This window comes from Macrobrachium rosenbergii, chromosome 19 (assembly GCF_040412425.1).
Source record: "Macrobrachium rosenbergii isolate ZJJX-2024 chromosome 19, ASM4041242v1, whole genome shotgun sequence".
Classification (NCBI taxonomy): domain Eukaryota; kingdom Metazoa; phylum Arthropoda; class Malacostraca; order Decapoda; family Palaemonidae; genus Macrobrachium; species Macrobrachium rosenbergii.
This window is the reverse complement of record NC_089759.1, coordinates 28,758,765-28,776,578: the sequence shown is the minus strand read 5'-3', so window position 1 is coordinate 28,776,578 and position 17,814 is coordinate 28,758,765. Positions and strand designations below refer to the sequence as shown.

General features: G+C 35.0%; 1 protein-coding gene across 7 annotated transcripts in view; it reads left to right on the top strand.

The window, feature by feature from the left end:
* aux (cyclin-G-associated kinase) overlaps positions 1-6,705 on the top strand; it is a 72,195-nt gene extending 65,490 nt beyond the window's left edge. For all 7 annotated transcript variants that reach the window (XM_067121385.1, XM_067121386.1, XM_067121382.1 and 4 more), the window contains exon 24: positions 6,261-6,705. In XM_067121385.1, the coding sequence (XP_066977486.1) occupies positions 6,261-6,368 (108 nt within the window). In that variant the 3' untranslated portion in view covers positions 6,369-6,705. The remainder of the gene's footprint in view (positions 1-6,260) is intronic.
* The last annotated feature ends 11,109 nt before the right edge of the window (positions 6,706-17,814 follow it).

Below are 17,814 nucleotides of genomic sequence, written 5' to 3'. Positions count from 1 at the left end.
AATATTTTTTACGTTAATTCAATACCTTATAGTTGGTCTTGTGATAAAATGTATCAAGGAGTACAAAACCTATTTTACATGTACTTCTACCTCTAAAAGTAGACAAGTTAGACAGTTTAGTATAACCATAGAATACTTGTGGGGGTTCCAAAATAAAATTTTCTGGAGTTTCCCTAAAACAATATTTCCAATGTGCTCAGAAAATGTTCTATTTTTTGTATCCAGCATGTGAAGCCAGAAGGGTTAATATATTATCATAAAATCAGTATGATTATAAACGGCAAAATTAGTTCTTGCTGTAGTGAATTGCGCATTGAATCTTAATTGCAATTTAAATATGACTTACAGGGCAGTAGGCGATTATATGAGTAAGTAGATTAATAGATGTAAGCTATATAGTTTTTTCAGGTATTGTTGTAATTTTTTATGTTCACCAAAATTGTCAGGAGCTGTAACTTTGTGAATAATGATTCAACCCTTCAGGAATGATGTGGGTCGGGACCCTGTAAGTCCTGTTTGTATTTTTATAGTAATTATGCAAAATATTATTATAGTGATTATTTCATATTTATTTGTTAATTTATAAATTTTACCTGTATATGCACTTATTTTTATCATTCATTTTTTTGGGTAAGCTTTTGGACTGGTATTCACTGTCTGATGTCCAATGGAGGCTTACAAAAGGCTTTCTTTGGTAAAATAACATGATTATAAATATCTGAAGGAAAAATGATCTCATAAGGACTTATATTCCAATTACATTAGTATTTGGACTGTGTCCTATTCATACTATCTCACTGTCCCATATGGTGTAAATATCCCCAAGGTGTAACTTCTCTTGGCACTGTGACAGAGAGACAATGATTTTTAAAGCAATTGTCTGATCCTGTTATTTGTCCCTTCTCTCTAATTTCTTACTTGTTTAGGTTTTCATATAGTACCTGGCTCTCTATGGGGTGTTTTAGTAAAAAAATGTTTGTGTTTAACATTTTATTTCTAAAGGATTCTTTTATTAGGGTTTCAGAAAGATGTGCCTTGTTCCTGGTGTTCCTGACTAATTCCATAATAGAAGGTAGAGAATATTGAAACCCTTGGAATTGGCCCACCTCTCAGAGTTCATGAGCAAGTTTCTTTCCTTTGAATAAGGATCCAGCTTCATTGAATAAAGCAGAATTCTCTATCCATTTGTAAACATTCGTTATCAGAGCCTAATGAAACAGTCTCACACTTTTGGGTTTGCTTGTTTAGTAATAGCCACCAAAGGTAGTGGCATGGTCATCATCAGACAGAGATTTGACTTTGAAAATGGTTTTTCTTTTAGCCCTTGCACTGGCTGAGGGAGTAGGAGAGTTGCATGGCCTATGTTACCTTGTCCAACTTACTGAAGGGTGGAGATCAATTTTCTTGTTTGTCTCAGAGTTTGTGGCCAAAACTCCAAACTCATCAGTTCCAGATTCGATAATTGACTTTCTCAGCCCCTTCCCTTCTGTATTTTGTTGGAGAGGAACGGTAAGAGATGCTACTATCCCAGTTCATGTCCTTAAATACTATCTAAAAATGGACAAAAAGTCTCTGTCCAGAGTGCAGACATCTTTTTGTGAGCTCGAGGAAATGTGAGGAGGAGGTTTCAAAGAACACTATCTCCTTTTGGATAAAGGAAGTAATTTCCAGAGCGTATGGGTTGTTTGGTAATGATGACGGACCCCACCACTCGTGTGCTTACGATATTAGGGGCATTAGGCCTTGACTGGCATTCCACAAGAACTTCTCAGGCCAGCATGTAATGAAGGCTGTGGTCTGGTAGTGTTAGACCACCAACTCATCATTCTGCCTGTGTGATATTGCTCACAAAGTCTTTAGATATGTTTTCTTTAGGACCTGTGGTGGCAGTTTATCAAATAGTGTGATTACTGGGACCCCCCCATTGAAGGTCTCCATGTCTCATTTGAGTACTCGGGTGTGGGTGTTCAGTGGTAATTGTGAGAGGTGTTTGTAAGGATGGCACCTCTTGATTCATCCTATCACCTTGGGAACATTTGTTCTTGAGTATGAGCTGGACCCAAATACAGACAGGCAAGTACACTACAAGCTCCTGTTCTATTGAGAAAAGCTGCTGACTGACAGTTCTTCCCCCTTGGAGGCATTCTGGGTTCTGCAGGATTTATTGATGTAGTGCCTCCCATTGGCATGGGGTCAACATGGGAGTCGGGCAAACCAAGTAACAGGTTAGTCGTTAGCGGACAGACTGGGTAATGAGTTCAGACACAGTAGGCCACTTGCCCTCTTTACTGGCATTATTACCCTCCAAATTAGTGAGTCCCACATATGAAAGTTGATAGGTTTGTGTACCCTTAGGAACAGTACCAAAATTTTAAAGTAATTTGTATTTTTCATAAGAATGTAAACCATAGCCTTTTGTATTGGAGGAAACTCACCTCTGCCTTCTTGCTCCTGCTGCTGTTGCAGATCTTGCAACCCCAAGTCCAGTGGGGAAGGTCAGTGTGAAGGGGCATATCCTATTCCCCCACCTCTTTTGGTATCACCTTTGCTTGTTAGTGCAAGGGCCAGTCCAGTGCTTGTCCAGGAAGGTGCTCCATGTATGAAAAGCTGTGGTTTGTATACCTAGGAAAGCTACAAATTACCTTACAAATTTGGTATTTTATGGTACAGTTTCTAAGTTAGTATTTAAGTTTTTCCAATGCATATCTCTTGACTTCTTCAGTGTTAATTAATTACTTTTATGACCTCCAAGAGCAAAATGAAAGCTAGGGGTGCATAAAGCCTGGGTTGTATAATCTGAAGTACCCTTGTTGATTTCACATATGAGCTGGCCAGACAGATGCTAGATCATTGTTTTTAGATCTGTGGTCATTTTCCAATCAGAAATAAGCATACTATGCAAAAAATTTACAGATTCATGTTGGTAAATAATACGTTATTATGGAACGGTGAAACTTTTCCATGTTTTTTAACCCATTCTCATGGCTTTTATTTAATCAGTGTGTATATATAGCTGTTCTCTTCAGAAACTCATTGATCAACTGCAAAAAATACAAGTCTTGAGCCCCAATTGCTCTTTTATTTTTGGTCATCTTTGTTTTGGAAGCATGTTCTGTGTGACTTGTTAAATGCATATTATGAATTATTGATGTTCAGTTTTGTAATATCAGGTATGGCTTACTAAGTGATGAACGGTTATGTCATATCATTTGTCAAGGTCCCCTTAGGTGAGGTAGCATTGTTAGTGCACCTCACACGATGCCCTGTAGGCATTACTTGAGGGTCTTTGCAGCGTCCCTTCAGCCCCGAGCTGCAACCTCTCTCATTTCTTTTACTGTACTTCCGTTCACATTCTCTTTCTTCCATCTGACTCTCCACCCTCTTTGAAATGAAAAATGTTTCCTTGTGCAACTGTGAGGTTTTCTTCCTGTTATACCTTTCAAACCTTCTTACTGACTGTCAATTTCCCTTTCAACGCTGAATGACCTCATAGTTCCCAGTGTTTGTCCTCTGGCCTCAGTTGTATAGTCTATTCTATTCTTTTTGTTAAGGTGGCAAGAGGATGGATTTGACATCCATTCCATTTCCATTATTCTCTATAGTGTTAATGTATCTGAATTTAACTTTCTTTCCCCTTGAATGTCTCATAAATAAAAATGGTTTAAACTTGTGATGTATCTTTGTTTTCAAGTCACTGAGCAAAGTTTCCATTCATATTGATATTCCATAAATGGTCCATCAGTTAAAAGGGCAGAATAGTATTTGAAGCATTATCATCATCATCGTTTTTATCTTAGCTTTTCCCTATATGGGCTTACGCATGAAATGACTTTCCACTCTCCTCTTGTCTTCTGTTCAGTTTGCCTGAATGCTGGTCTGGTTAGGTCTTCATCTCTGCCCTTTACCATGGTTACTTGGGCTTTCCTGTATTCTTTGTTTTGCCACTTCATGTACTTCTTTTCTGGCTAACTGGTCCTCATCTCTTCTCATCACAGCTCCAAACTATCTCTTGTTTAAGATCTTGGTTTCTTTTCCAGCAGCTGGACATCATATTTTTCTGTCACCTTGTCATTCCCATTTTGATATTCCTACAGCACTAGCCATGAATTAAAGCAGTCTATAGTGCTGCCTTATCTTTGTCCATGTTTCTGCAGTATAGATAAGTACAGTACAGGCCTCAGAAGCCTTTGCTCAGACTGCTAATATATTTCCCTACTCCACTGGCTTTGCAACTTATTTTTGCTTCATTAAGGTTGTTTCTCAGTCCAGTGTAATAGAAATTTTCTAACTCCTCCAATAACTGACATTCTTCTGCACCATGATTTTCTACTTCCCTCTTTGTTGTTTTTGCTCCTGTATGTATTTCATGAATAGAAAATATCTTACTCCATGTGTATTTTGCAGTTCTGAGCATCTTTTGTGTCACCAGCATAGTGTATCCCACATCTGCATGGCCATTTTCATGATTTTATCCATTGTTTCCTTCCCAGTCACTATAACTTGGTTTTGAATGTGCTGATTTTCAAGTTTTTCATCTCCATTCCAACATTTCCATCTTTTAAACAATTCTGTAACTTCTTCCTCTGATTTTTCATATAGCAGCTCCCAACAGCCTCTTTTTCTGCTTTCTTTGTGGAATCCTTGTTTACTCCGATAAACAGGAAAGGGCTCAGGCCTGATCCTTAAGGAACTCTTAACATATATCTCAAAACCTTCCAAAACACCTGATTATCTTTTCACTCTAGGTCTTGTCTTATGGTATAGTAACATCACTAGTTTAAGTTTTACTGGTATCCTCTACCTTCATAACCCTTATTTAATAGTGTTTAGGTACTTGGTGAAATGCCTCCTCATGATCTACAGATAGGTATAATTGATTTGTCTTTGCATGGTACTTTTCCTGTGGTCATTTTGAGGACTAGTTTAGTTGTTGATCTCCATGGCATGAAGCCAAACTAATAGTTATTGATTTATATCTTTTTCTCAGTTCCTCCACATGCACATTATAAACTTTTTTAATGTAGTGCATCCCCTTTTCATTTATTATATTATTATTGTCATGCTTTTTTTTTTGCCTCTCTTCAAATCTCATCTCTTCCTTTGTAAGGTTGTCATATATTCAGCTCAGCTCACTGATAACTGGCCCTCCAGCTGCATTTAGTAAATCATGTGTTATTCCTGATGGTCCTGGGGTTGTTCCATTTTTCCATCTTGTAACCTCCATTTTATGTTCATGCTCTTCATTCAGACCTGTAATGTCTCACTCAGTATAGTACCTCTTTTTACATTTGAATTGCTCTGTTTGCACCTTTTATATGTTTTGCTCCTTTTACAGCTTTGCCTCTCTGCCAGAGCCCTAGTTTCCTTTGTACATCTTGATTCCACCACAATCTTTCCCTGAATACCACTTCTGCCACCTTCTGTATGCCTTCTTTCAACAGTTTCCACTGACCACACTTCCACACTTGACTGCTATATTTACAGACACTTTTTGATAATACTTGCTACATTTACAGACACTTTTTGATAATGCATACCTTAATTTTCCAGTTTCCATGCCCTTATTCTTTTGTGTGTATGTTTCTTCTTCTTTCTTCCATCACTATCAGATCAGCAGTATAATCCTCTTCGGTTACGTTCATGTACATTCCATCATAATAAAATCAATCTATGTTTCAGACTCTCCATTATTTTATGTTGTCAGTTTCTCTTTCGGCTTTTTCAATAGTGAGTTAGTAAATCAATGGCTCTGGTGGAGTTTCAGTACTCCTCCTCCTACTCAGTTCTCTCTCGTAAGTTACATCCTCCCATCATATCTTCAGAACCAACTGTCAGTTCTTATGTAATGGTTTGTCTCCCCTACCGGTATCCTCTCGTCATTTATGTAACCATTTATGTCTCCCCTTACATTATAGTATCATCTTTGACTGTGGTCCACCTGTCACTGCATTTGATAACATTCCCCCAAAGTATTTGCTTTAATTCTTGTGGTCTTCTTAAATTTGTTAAGTCTACTGAGAACATATGCCTTAATATACTGTCTTTCCTAAGAACATTTTAATCTTTATAATTCATGTATTTGCCCGACTTCCCTGTATTTACCCCACTTCTATCACATCTAATGTAATTTCATTTTTAACCAGTATGCTCACTCCATTTCTCCTTTTCAGTGCCTATTGTATTTTATTCCAGTTCCTTTATATCTTTCCTTGCACACAAGAAGAAAGGCAATTTAAATATTTTTTACATTTTTTTTTCAGTGTACTGGAGCAGATCATGAATCTCTAGCCAAATTGATCTTTATGGAGTTGAATGATGCCTATTCGGAGTTTGAGAATGACCCAGCTCAGCAGCAGATGTTCAAATAATAGGGTCATTACATTAGTTGTGATGTCGATAGCGAACCGTGTTAAAGTAGCTTGAATTTACTCACACCATAATCATATGTTATGTAAATTGTCCTAATTTTCATATTTTTTACTTTTGTTTCTCATGTCATACATCCCATAATTATCAACATGATATTGTTGTAGTTGGTACATAATCATTCCTTTAAAAATTGTGATAATTTAGAAAGCCAGTCTGTGCCAGGTACCGTTTAGTTTTAATTGTATAAAATTTTAGCCCCGCATAGACTGTATATTAAAGTATAGAAAATTTTGATCAGTTCCTTTTCTGCTAATTACAGTATACAAATGAACTGTATCAGATTTTTGTTTTCTTCCACCAGCTGATCTGAGAGATGAAAGGTGTTTAGGCTCTGATTTTTTTTACTCATTACTTAGTCACTTTCAAGGAATCATAGAATACTACCTTTACAATATTTATTTTAGTTATCTGGGTAAGTATTGAAAATTTTGTTTATTTTTAGTAGTGACTATTATTTTTTCTAGAATTTCAGTCATACTGGTTTCTTAGTAGATTGTGATATTTCAAGTCACTGTTTCCTCTTTATCACAGTAATGTTGAGAAGGTTATTTTTTCCCTTGTGTGTTCATTTGGGTAGCTTAGAATAGTCGTGTAGATTTATTTGGTTAATACCTGTTCTGTTGATACAGAACTTTCATTCATGTCTCTGTACCTGAATTGTTTTTGTTAAATGATATCATTATTGCTAAAGGTTTGCGATTCCTGCAACTTATTTTAGGAGGTACCTATTTGCAGTTGTTGTTTGGAATTTGATTTAATGAGGATGTGAATACCCATGGTGCTCATGTTTAAAATTAGTGTTGATCATGTAAGGTCTAAGAATATAGTGGTGTGTCACATGTGGAGACTGGTTCCTAGTTCAAACTCTAGTCACCATTTTGTTAACTCCACTCTTAATGTTTTGCTTGTCATGGTGTTACCAATTCTTTATTTATGGATTACCTTTTTGTGTGAAGTACAGTGGCATATGTCGTTGTTAGACCAAGATTCTCATGATCTTGTCATTTAATTTTAAGCATTAGCCCTTCATATAGGCTAATTAATATTGGAGTTTTATATATATTGTTTTCAAAAATATTTCCAGTGGCTTGAATTAGAATTGATTCTCTTTTTTGTGATAGCTTGAATCTCTAAGTACAAGATATTGACATTTACTATATCCTTGAGCTTATTAACTGTAGGGGAAATTCTTTGTAGTTCTAGCAGTTTTTAATCATTTTCAGATTTAATTTTATTAAGGTTAATTATTAACCTTGTCTGCATTTTTCTAAAAGGTACAGGGTATTTTCTTTTTAATAATGGTTGTGTTCTCATTTTTGACATTACAATACAGGAGCATAATTTAACTATTCATAAAATTTCTATAGAAAATATTCATCAACTTCTTTTACTTGGAGATGTAATGTAGGGTATTTTCGGATTCATAACTTGTGCTTGGTTACAAGTCTTAGGTTTCATTGAATATGAAAATTTAAAACTATTAGAAGTGTGTCATCTTTTTCATATGATTTACTTTGTTGTAATTTATATATTTCCTGTAGAATTTGTTGTTTTTTTGTACTCTTCAAATTACAGTATTTTTGTAGCTCCCTTTTTGTACTTTTGTGCTTTTGCTTTTTGATGTATGAAACAAATGACTGCACTTTTGGAAAGCCTTGACTAAATGGGAAGTTGTTTACTGTAGAGATGTGTTAGCATTCCCAACAGACACCTGGGCCCTATGTTTGTTGGTCCTATCAGATTGCAACTACTCAAATCAACTAGGTATATGGAAGAGATCTAAGTAGTTGTGCCAGGTATATTAGCTGGGACTTTTTTTTTAGAATTAGTTTTTGGTTTCCTCCCCTTATAAGGATTGATCACTTATTGGCTACTCTACTGGGACTTGAATATGGTTTAGATTACTCTTAAAACATGGAGGACTATATACAGGTATGAGAGCATGCCTCCTCACTCATAGAATTTGCATTATTAAATTAGGTGCAAGTCTTGTTAAACTGCACTGCTAGTGCTGGTCTGATATCAACAGATGATGACCCAAAAGGTATTATAAGACTGTGTATGTATGGGTAAAATACCAGGGACAGCCATAAGGAGGGTTAATTACCGTTTTAATTATATTGCCATAGTGAATATGCGACCTACCTACATAAATATTATAAATGTAAAAATATTATAATTTTATGTCCTGTGGCAAACATGGATGGTATGTACATCCTGTGGTGAGAAACTCCATTCCCTTACAGGTCATTACAGGTCATTATCAACTTGGATGACCTATATGACCTATATGAACTCATGACCAATGAATTTTCTTAGAAGTGGAAGTAAAAATGTAAAAAATCAACTTATGAGGTGACGTATAAAAAAATCAACTTTGGATGTGACGCATAAAAAGTAATGCACAAATTAAAAATTACATAATGTAATTAAAAGATGGATACTTATATGTAAAATTTTTTAGATATTATGAAAAATTCCATGTATATCTCTATATCTGACTTGCATCTGATGGTTGGACACCTAACCCAGTCTATGTGGGGACTGTCTTTACTTGAAAAGACCAAAAATAAAATGAAAATAGTTAAAACCACATCCAACTTTGACTAATTTTGACTCTTTGCTTCTGAAAATTAGTTCTTGGTACTAAAAACAAAAATATAAAATATTGATGTTATAGGCAGAAAATTATTTTCTATATCAGAGTGGCCATCAAAAGCACTGTCCTTTAGATAAATAATTATTACGATTCTGTAGTTAACTGAAACCACTATAGTAAATCAGTTGGAAGTTTACTAACTGCAAAAATGTTTGTCACAAAGCCCAACACTAAATAGCAAATGGATAACTGTAATGTAGCTCACTAATAACAGAGAGGATTCAATTAACAGGCATATGGCGATAGATTCCTGTAAAATATGGCTAAGTACAAGTCATAGAAAGAGTATTATTAACATGAATAATAAAGAAGCAGCCTCACTAAGTCATCAAGCTTAAGAGGTAGTAGGCAATACCATTAATAATTGACAACAAGGTAAAATAAACTATGTTGGTTATTCAGTACTAAAATATCAGAAGGTGTGGACATGCAATTCTGTACTGCAAAAAAGTTTTGCAGTGACTCCAAATGTTCTTAATGTTGAGAAAGTGCCTCTGTAACTTTGGAATTATGGTACATTGTTATTATTCAGTTGTGATGAGAACACTATGCAAGACCCCAAGAATTTTAATTGTTAATTTAAAACCTAGAGTTAAAGATAATGTATGGTAGATCAAGCATGTCTGTTATGGAAGCAAAATTGTAACTGATAATCAGAAGTTTCAGTGGTCCATGTATAAAACCTATGCAAAAGCTGCAGCTTGGATAAAGGAGAGAAAATGTTAAACAATTGAGTAATATCTGTATATGCCTGTAGAACACTATAAGGACACAAAATTCTGAGAATATTTTAATTTGAATGTATATGGCATCCTCAGTACCCTTAGTTCTGAAGAACCTAATAGTTCTGAAGAACCTAACAGCCTCGGAGGGAATGGAAAAGACATTACAAAGTAAAGACCAAGGTTAATAAACTAGTATCTGTGCGGCCAGAATTTTGTTTTCCGAAAAGGTAGTAGTGAGAATGGGTATTGATTTTAGAGGATGAGAAATATAGAAAAAGCTGCAAGAGGCAGTATTTTCAGTAACTTAAATGTTAAAACAGAAATTAAACAAGCTATAAGCATAATCCCTGTCACATTAGTCTTGTGAGAAAAAGTGTAGGTATGGCTGTAACATCTGGAAAGTTTAGGCATACCAATATTTGTCCTGATAAGTGGATGTGTCACAAACGTTTTTATATCAACTTTTAAAATCATTAATAAAATGAACTCAAACTTTATGAGCTAAGTAAAAATGAAGAAAAACAAACTACAAAATAGAAGGCATGTATATAGCCTGTTTTATTAGTTTCGAAAATGATTAGCTTTTACAGGTTCATAAATCGCAATGATGCTTTTCTAAAATCACATGAACCAGTTGTAATTCTTGGAACAGTATAACAGCTACAAAAATTCTATGGAAAAATATTGGAAGGAAGTTTTAGAAAAACTTCACAAATTTGATCACCTTACTTTAGTAAGATTCATTGACATTGTCTTAAAAATGATTTTAAGTCTTAAAAATGATTTTAAACATCACTAAGACACACATATACATAGAGGAAACTTTGTTTAATGTAAAATTGATGTATGTGTGCAGTTTGTGAAAGTAAATATTTTCATCCAATAGAATAAGATCACATATCTCGTCATCAATCCCTTGAGAAAGTGCATGAACTTTCTCACATACTGTATGCACTGTGAAGTAATATATAATAAAATTAAGCAGTAAAGCTAGCCTTTTAGAGGAAGATTTGTTAATTCTCTCTAAACCATCAAGCAAGCTTTAGTTGCAACCTTAACAATATAGCCTGTTTTTCAATGACATAGTTGTACAGAATTTCAAACAAAAAGGGAAGCTCGCTATCGAATCCAGTAACATTATTATGGTAGAACATATAATTAATTTTAGCAACCTTTACTCCCCAACTAACTCACAATAAAAAATAGTTCTTTTTCTGATACCCATATTAACTTTTTTCAGTTGAAAATAATCAGATATTTTATTAAGTGGCTATATTAAGTGGTACATAGATAATCTGTACTGGAGTTGTGATTCTATATAGTGTGTGTGTGGCTGTGTAACAGTGTGGGTACATTCCAGTATAACTCACTGTACCTCTATTGGTTTAAGCAGAAAATTAGGTATGTGATAGTCAAATATTTTTGGTTGGGGTAAGCAACTGATCCCAAAACCAGAAGGGTGGCACTTCTTCGAACCCTCTTGCCTTTCCCCCTTAGGGGAAAAAGGCATATACAGTAGGTTAGGCTAGGATATATGTTTATATGTACACAGGTATGCATATTACCAGAGTAAAGGAACAGACAAAAGCAAACCCCTCTGACTAACCCAGGAAATCTGAGGACAAGAAGTCAGTGGTTTAGTCAAAGAATTTAATAATGAATATTGGCAGATATTTTCATAATGTTAGAATTCAGTATTTCATCATCTTCCTGACAGGCTTATTCATTTCAGGAAACTTTAATGAGAAGAATTTAAAGTTTATTAAACCTTGAAAACCTCATTTTATTAAAATTTAGATTTAAAATATTAAAGACAAACCTTTCTGACTAGCCTTTTGAGAATCGTTTTGACTTAGTGATATGCGTAAGGTACCTACAAATTGTATTAATAATTGTGGCCTCTCTCTGAATTGTTCATGCCATTTGGCTTGTAATAATTTGACTTGACATAGTTTTTAACTGTAAAGAATGTAAAACAAAGCTAAGAGAAGAACTTTTTGCAGCTCTCTCAATTTATACCAAATGCAAATTACAGATCTTAAGAATAAAACCTATGAAGAAATCCTGTAAATCTAAAACATTTGAAATTTACCTGAATATTAAGTTTCCAATAAATGAAAAATCTTAAATTCTGTATACGTGTATATGCACATACATTTATGTATGTATATAAATGTGTGACTGTATATATATACATGTATATATGAGTAGATAAAACAAAACACTTTGAGCCAGTCCAGTCCTGGGAGAGTTAAGGACCTTACTCAGTGGTCTGGATGGACTATTTAACTACAGTACTGTAATGAAAATGTGTTAGCACTAGTAACTAGAAGTTGTAGAAATTTGTTTAGATTTTTTTAGATTACAGATACAATATTTAATATGTGAGTAATCCTAGAAAATTGTAAATATTTTAAGGAAAGAGTTTAAATGTATATTAGTTTGAAAACAAATGTTGTTAAGAGTTTTCTAGTTGTTCATCCAGAATAGGTTCGTTTGTAGTTTATATCTGAAGCTTCAGAAGAGAAGGCTTGAAATTTATGTATTGCTCTCAGATTCATCAGTGGAAGAAAGCAGAGGTGGTCTATGTTACTCTTATTGTAAGGCCAGGTAACTGGCTTTCCATTAGGTTCTTATATATATAAATATATATTTAAAAAACTGTTAAACTTATAAAAACATAAATTGCTCTTCCTAATTCCTCAGTGCAAAATTACTTTTATTTTTCCATTTTTATTATAATAAACCAAATAGTCCATCAGTCTGTTAATGGCAGTTGAGTTTAATTGCATGACAGTAGCATGTGGGTATGTCCAGAGCTTTAGTTGTGTGCTTTTGCATGCATACACAAACTGTTTCTCTGTATTTATAAATACTAGTTTTGTAGCATTCTAGAAATGATTTTACCCACAAATAAAGGCATCACTCAAATGATCTACCTGTGGTTAATTTTGAACATAAAATTTGATGTGAGAGAAAAAAATATTGCAGCATTACTGATAGCTATATCAGCTTCTAGAAGTTTAGGTAAAAAACAAGTCCCTTCCATTTACAGGGGCTGAAATAGGATCAGCAGCATCACTCATTCTTCATTGACTTAATCCACCAAGAGATAATTCATGTCACAAATAAAGAGGCATTTACAGTTTTGATGAAACTTGTTGAATTGTCTATCATGATAATAAAGTATTTTAGTTTTGTATTAGACATTTTCGTGATGTTCAGTATATAATTTAAGCTTTCTTAATACTGTATAGCCTTTGTAACAATATGTTTTCACAGGATGGCTTACTTGAAACATTCTTTTGGCTAAGAGGACGCTCTTGACTCTCTTTCAAAGTTGCTGGTTGTGTGTACAAAGAGTCCTCAACTTCATTAGAATCTTATTCCTAACAAAATATGCTACCCTTTGCAAGATCTTAGGCTTATAAATTTTTGTGCCTATGTATAGAAGGTTTGTGCATTCAAGTTTACTCTTAATATAAGAACACACACACACACTATAGTAACTTGTCTTGATTATGACAATGAAGTTCAAGGAACAAAACTCCAAAATTAGGGGCCTTTTAATGACAAATGCTAACTTTAAAGTCTGTTCTGTGTAGTATGGTGGCACATACCAAAGAACCAATGTTGATGCCTGCTAAGTGCTTAATCTTTTGTAATGAGGCTTTAATCACACATAGAAGTGGGTAGATCATGTTACAATTTAGATACAACTACATTCCATATTTAAGCATGACACATGACAAATTATAAACTAGTGCAAACTATGAAATTGGATGGGGTAGCCTAACTGAAAATGTTATTCTGCATATAAAGTTGGGTAAGGCCTTCAAAATAACCTTTAGGGACTAATTACTGGAAATAATAAAGAATTAGTATGGTGTAATACAAAACATTTAATATACACTAATAACTATATATGTTAAGAGAAAGAATTGGTTTTCTTTGTATTTATACTTGTGTACAAAATCTTTTATGCCATTATGTTGATGGAGGGAGCAATCAGTGGTGCAGATGCCATCATTACATGCACAAAAGAAATGACAGGTGTTGTCAGCATTAGCAGACCACAACAGTAAAGATGTAAGCAACCAGTTTTATTAGAATGCTTTCCACCAACCTTAATAAATTTATTTAGTAAGCATACTGTAACTTGTTTAGCTCCCCTAAAACACTGCAATACTAGGGGTCATAAATAATGAAAAACAACATTTGTCCTATCTTTGAAAATGAATTATAATTTAAACAATTACTATGTACTGTACCTGTGCTGAACTTCAGTATGTTTATAAATTCTGTGTCCATAAACACACACATATGAACAGAGAAATGTGTCATTTACTACATTTTGCATTTCCCATGCTATCTTGAAAAGAGAGGGACTCTGCTCCTTGTATATCCTTTTTTTTTTTTTCATGTGAAAACACATCTTACCATTTAAGGAAACCTTTCTTAGCTTCTGCATTGAGAATATCATCACTTCAAGAGGTGGCTGTTTTGCCACGTAGCTTCTGAACACCTTTCCTTCCTGCAGTCGTACATTACTGACTGAGATACCTCAATTTTTATTGTACCTTTATGTTCTCTTGCTTTCACCACTTTATGTTAAGTTAGTGTGCAGTACTGTATCAGATTTCTGTGTGTTCAAACAAAGCCTTTAGATGGAATTACCCAAAATTGAACAGAAATATTCCTTTTATATTTGAGGGAATTGGGAAATGTTTAATTTATTAGTCTACTTATAAAATAGATCATTTTTCGTAAATGGCAAGTGTCTGATGTTTCAAATGCCATAGTAACTCATCCTTATAAAGAGCTTATGGTAAACATATCTTGCAAGTGTGAATACCTTGAGGGTTTTAAGTCGTCTCTGCATAATTATAAGCATTTTTGGGAAATTTAAGTGGTTTGTCTTACCTTTGGACTGGTAAGAGTGGCTTTTGTTAATGGAGACTCCCAGTTGGAACTCACAATCCTTATGATAACCTGGCCATGTATGTGCAAATGTGGACCCTTGCCTTTATATAAAGCAAACAATCGCCCATCTTATGTTGTTCAAGTTGGAAAGAAAGAATACATGCTGCCTGAATGTTTTCAGATTTATTGAAAACATGTTTAGACATTTAGTCATTCAACTTAATGGTATGTGTGAGAATGATAAAGATTGAGAAAAGACCTTTAAGAAACTTTTCAAGACCACAGATATTTTAAGACTATAGTTTCAGTCTCTTAAAATCTTTTTTGGGCTTTCTGCTTTGTTATGAGGGTGTAAAGAAAAATGATACAGGTGAAGACCTAGACCAGATGGGAACAGAAAGTTAGCAAGACACAAGAGAGTGGAAGTAACTTATTTTGCCATACCTCATACAATAAAAATACAATTAAAGAGTGTAATGATGCAGTGTTTAAAAACTCTAACTTTAATATTAAAAACAGTAAATATGATGCATTCTTATGCCAGTATGCTTTTCTTTGGGAAAAATAGCACATGGAAAAATCAGTTTGAGTTTCTTGTAGTTACACTTCCATTTTTTTTCTTACTTTACATCTTTCACTGAAAACCCTTATGGACAGAGCCAGTTGACTATAAGCCCAAGAGGGCTCCTATAGGAACAGGTGATAAATAAATGGATATGAGGGAATGAAAAAGAAAGCTGATACACCTGAATTCAGGTGTTGTCAGCAGAAAGCAGGAATATATTTATTTGCGCCTTGCTTAAAAATTGGAGATCAGAAGATACCAAAGATTCCAAGACTGCTCTAGGCAAACTATTCCACATTTTAGTTGCAGTCTAGATCGAACTCCAAGCAAACCAACTGACAAATTGCCAAAACAAATTTTGCGTCTGGAAACATTTAAAGGGCTTCCAAAATATTACTAGCACACTCCCATGGCACCACGATATCAAACCATGGGAGTGATGCAGTGCCCATGTTACCTGATTTTCAAGGATTCAAAATTCTCACAGTCTGTGTAGGTCACTTACTTCACACTGGTAAAATTCCCAAGTTACTCAGATGTTCTTATTTTCTAAAAAGGGGCATGGAATAAAATAAACCAATGAGTGAAAGGAAAGCTTTCAAATGTTTGATGTAATGTTCCATATTTAATTTTAAAATGTTTATTGCTGAACATAGAAGACAAGTTTCTTATACTGTTCATATGTGTTACACATTTTTTCAAACTAATCCATTATTTCTGACTAAAAGCAGTAGGCCAAGAATTAGACTGCCATGCAATGTGTAGGGCAATGCTGAAAGGATGGGTGAGACATTCCCTAGTTTGAGCTACCTGTTCATATCAAAGCTGTGCTTTTTTCACTCCAGATGTTGATTGATTATTATTATTATTATTATTATTATTATTATTATTATTATTATTATTATTATTTTGGTCTATCACAGTCATCCTATTCGACTGGGTGTTTTTTTTATGGTTTGGAGTTACGGGTTGCATCCTGCCTCCTTAGGAGTCCATCACTTTTCTCAGTGTGTGTGCTGTTTCTAGTAGCACACTTTTCTGCATGAGTCCTGGAGCTACTTTGGGATCTAGTTTTTGCAGATTCTTTTTCAGGGATTTTGGGATTGTGCCTAGTGTTCCTACGATTGTGGATACAATTTCCACTGGCATATTCCATATCCTTCTTATTTCGATTTTCAGGTCTTGATACTTATCAATTTTTTCTCTTTCTTTCTCATATACTCTGGTGTCCCATGGTGGCAACATTAGTGAGTGATACTTTCTTCTTGATTTTGTCAGTCAACGTCACGTCTGGGCTATTGGTTCGTATCACCCTATCTGTTCTGATACCATAGTCCCAGAGGATCTTTGCCTGATCGTTTTCTATCACTCCCTCAGGTTGGTGTTCGTACCACTTATTACTGCAAGCTAGCTGGTGTTTCTTGCACAGGCTCCAGTGGAGGGCTTTTGCTACTGAATCATGCCTCTTTTTGTACTGGTTCTGTGCAAGCCCGGACATTTGCTTGCCATGTGGTTTATGGTCTTGTCTTTCATATTACACTCCCTGCATATGGGTGAGATGTTATTTCCATCTACTGTACTGTTCTTTGGACATATCTGTTTCTTAGGACCTGATCTTGTGATGCTGTTAGCATTGCTTCTGCTTCCTTCTTGAGTTCTCCCCTCTGTATCCGTTGCCATGCTTCATTGCTGGCCAGTTGTTATGTTTGTCTCATGTACTGTCCATGCATTGGTTTGTTGTGCCATTCCTCTGTTCTGTTTTTCATTCTCTTGTCTCTGTATATTTCTGGGTCTTCGTCTACTTTTCTCAGTCCTTGTTCCCATGTGCTCCTTAGCCACTTGTCTTCACTGGTTTTCAGACATTGCCCCAGTGCTCTGCTATCGATGTTGGTGCAGTCCTCTATGCTTAGTAGCCCCCTACCCCCTTCCTTTCGAGTAATATATAGTCTGTCTGTATTTGCTCTTGGGTGTAGTGCTTTATGTATGGTCATGTGTTTTCTAGTTTTCTGGTCTATGCTGCGGAGTTCAGCCTTCGTCCACTCCATGACTCTCGCTCTGTATCTGATTACTGGTACTAACCATATTTTTATGGCTTTCATCATGTTGCTGGCACTGAGTTTTGACTTGAGTATCACCTTAAGTCTCTGCATACATTCTTTCCTGATCATGTCCTTCATCTCTTGGTGTTTTATATCCTCTCCTTCTATTATTCCCAGGTATTTGTATCCTGTCTCATCTATGTGTTTGATGCTATTCCCGTCTGGTAGCTTTATCCCTTCAGTGCTTGTTACCTTGCCTTTTTGTGTGTTGACCAAGGTGCATTTTTCTATTCCAAACTCCATCCTGATGTCCCCAGATACAATCCTTACAGTCTGGATTAGGGTATATATTTCCTTGATGCCCTTACCATACAGCTTGATGTCGTCCATGAACATCAGATGGTTAATTCTGTTGCCTCCTTTCTTGAGTTGGTACCCAGCATCCATCTTCTGCAGTACTTTTGTCATGGGAAT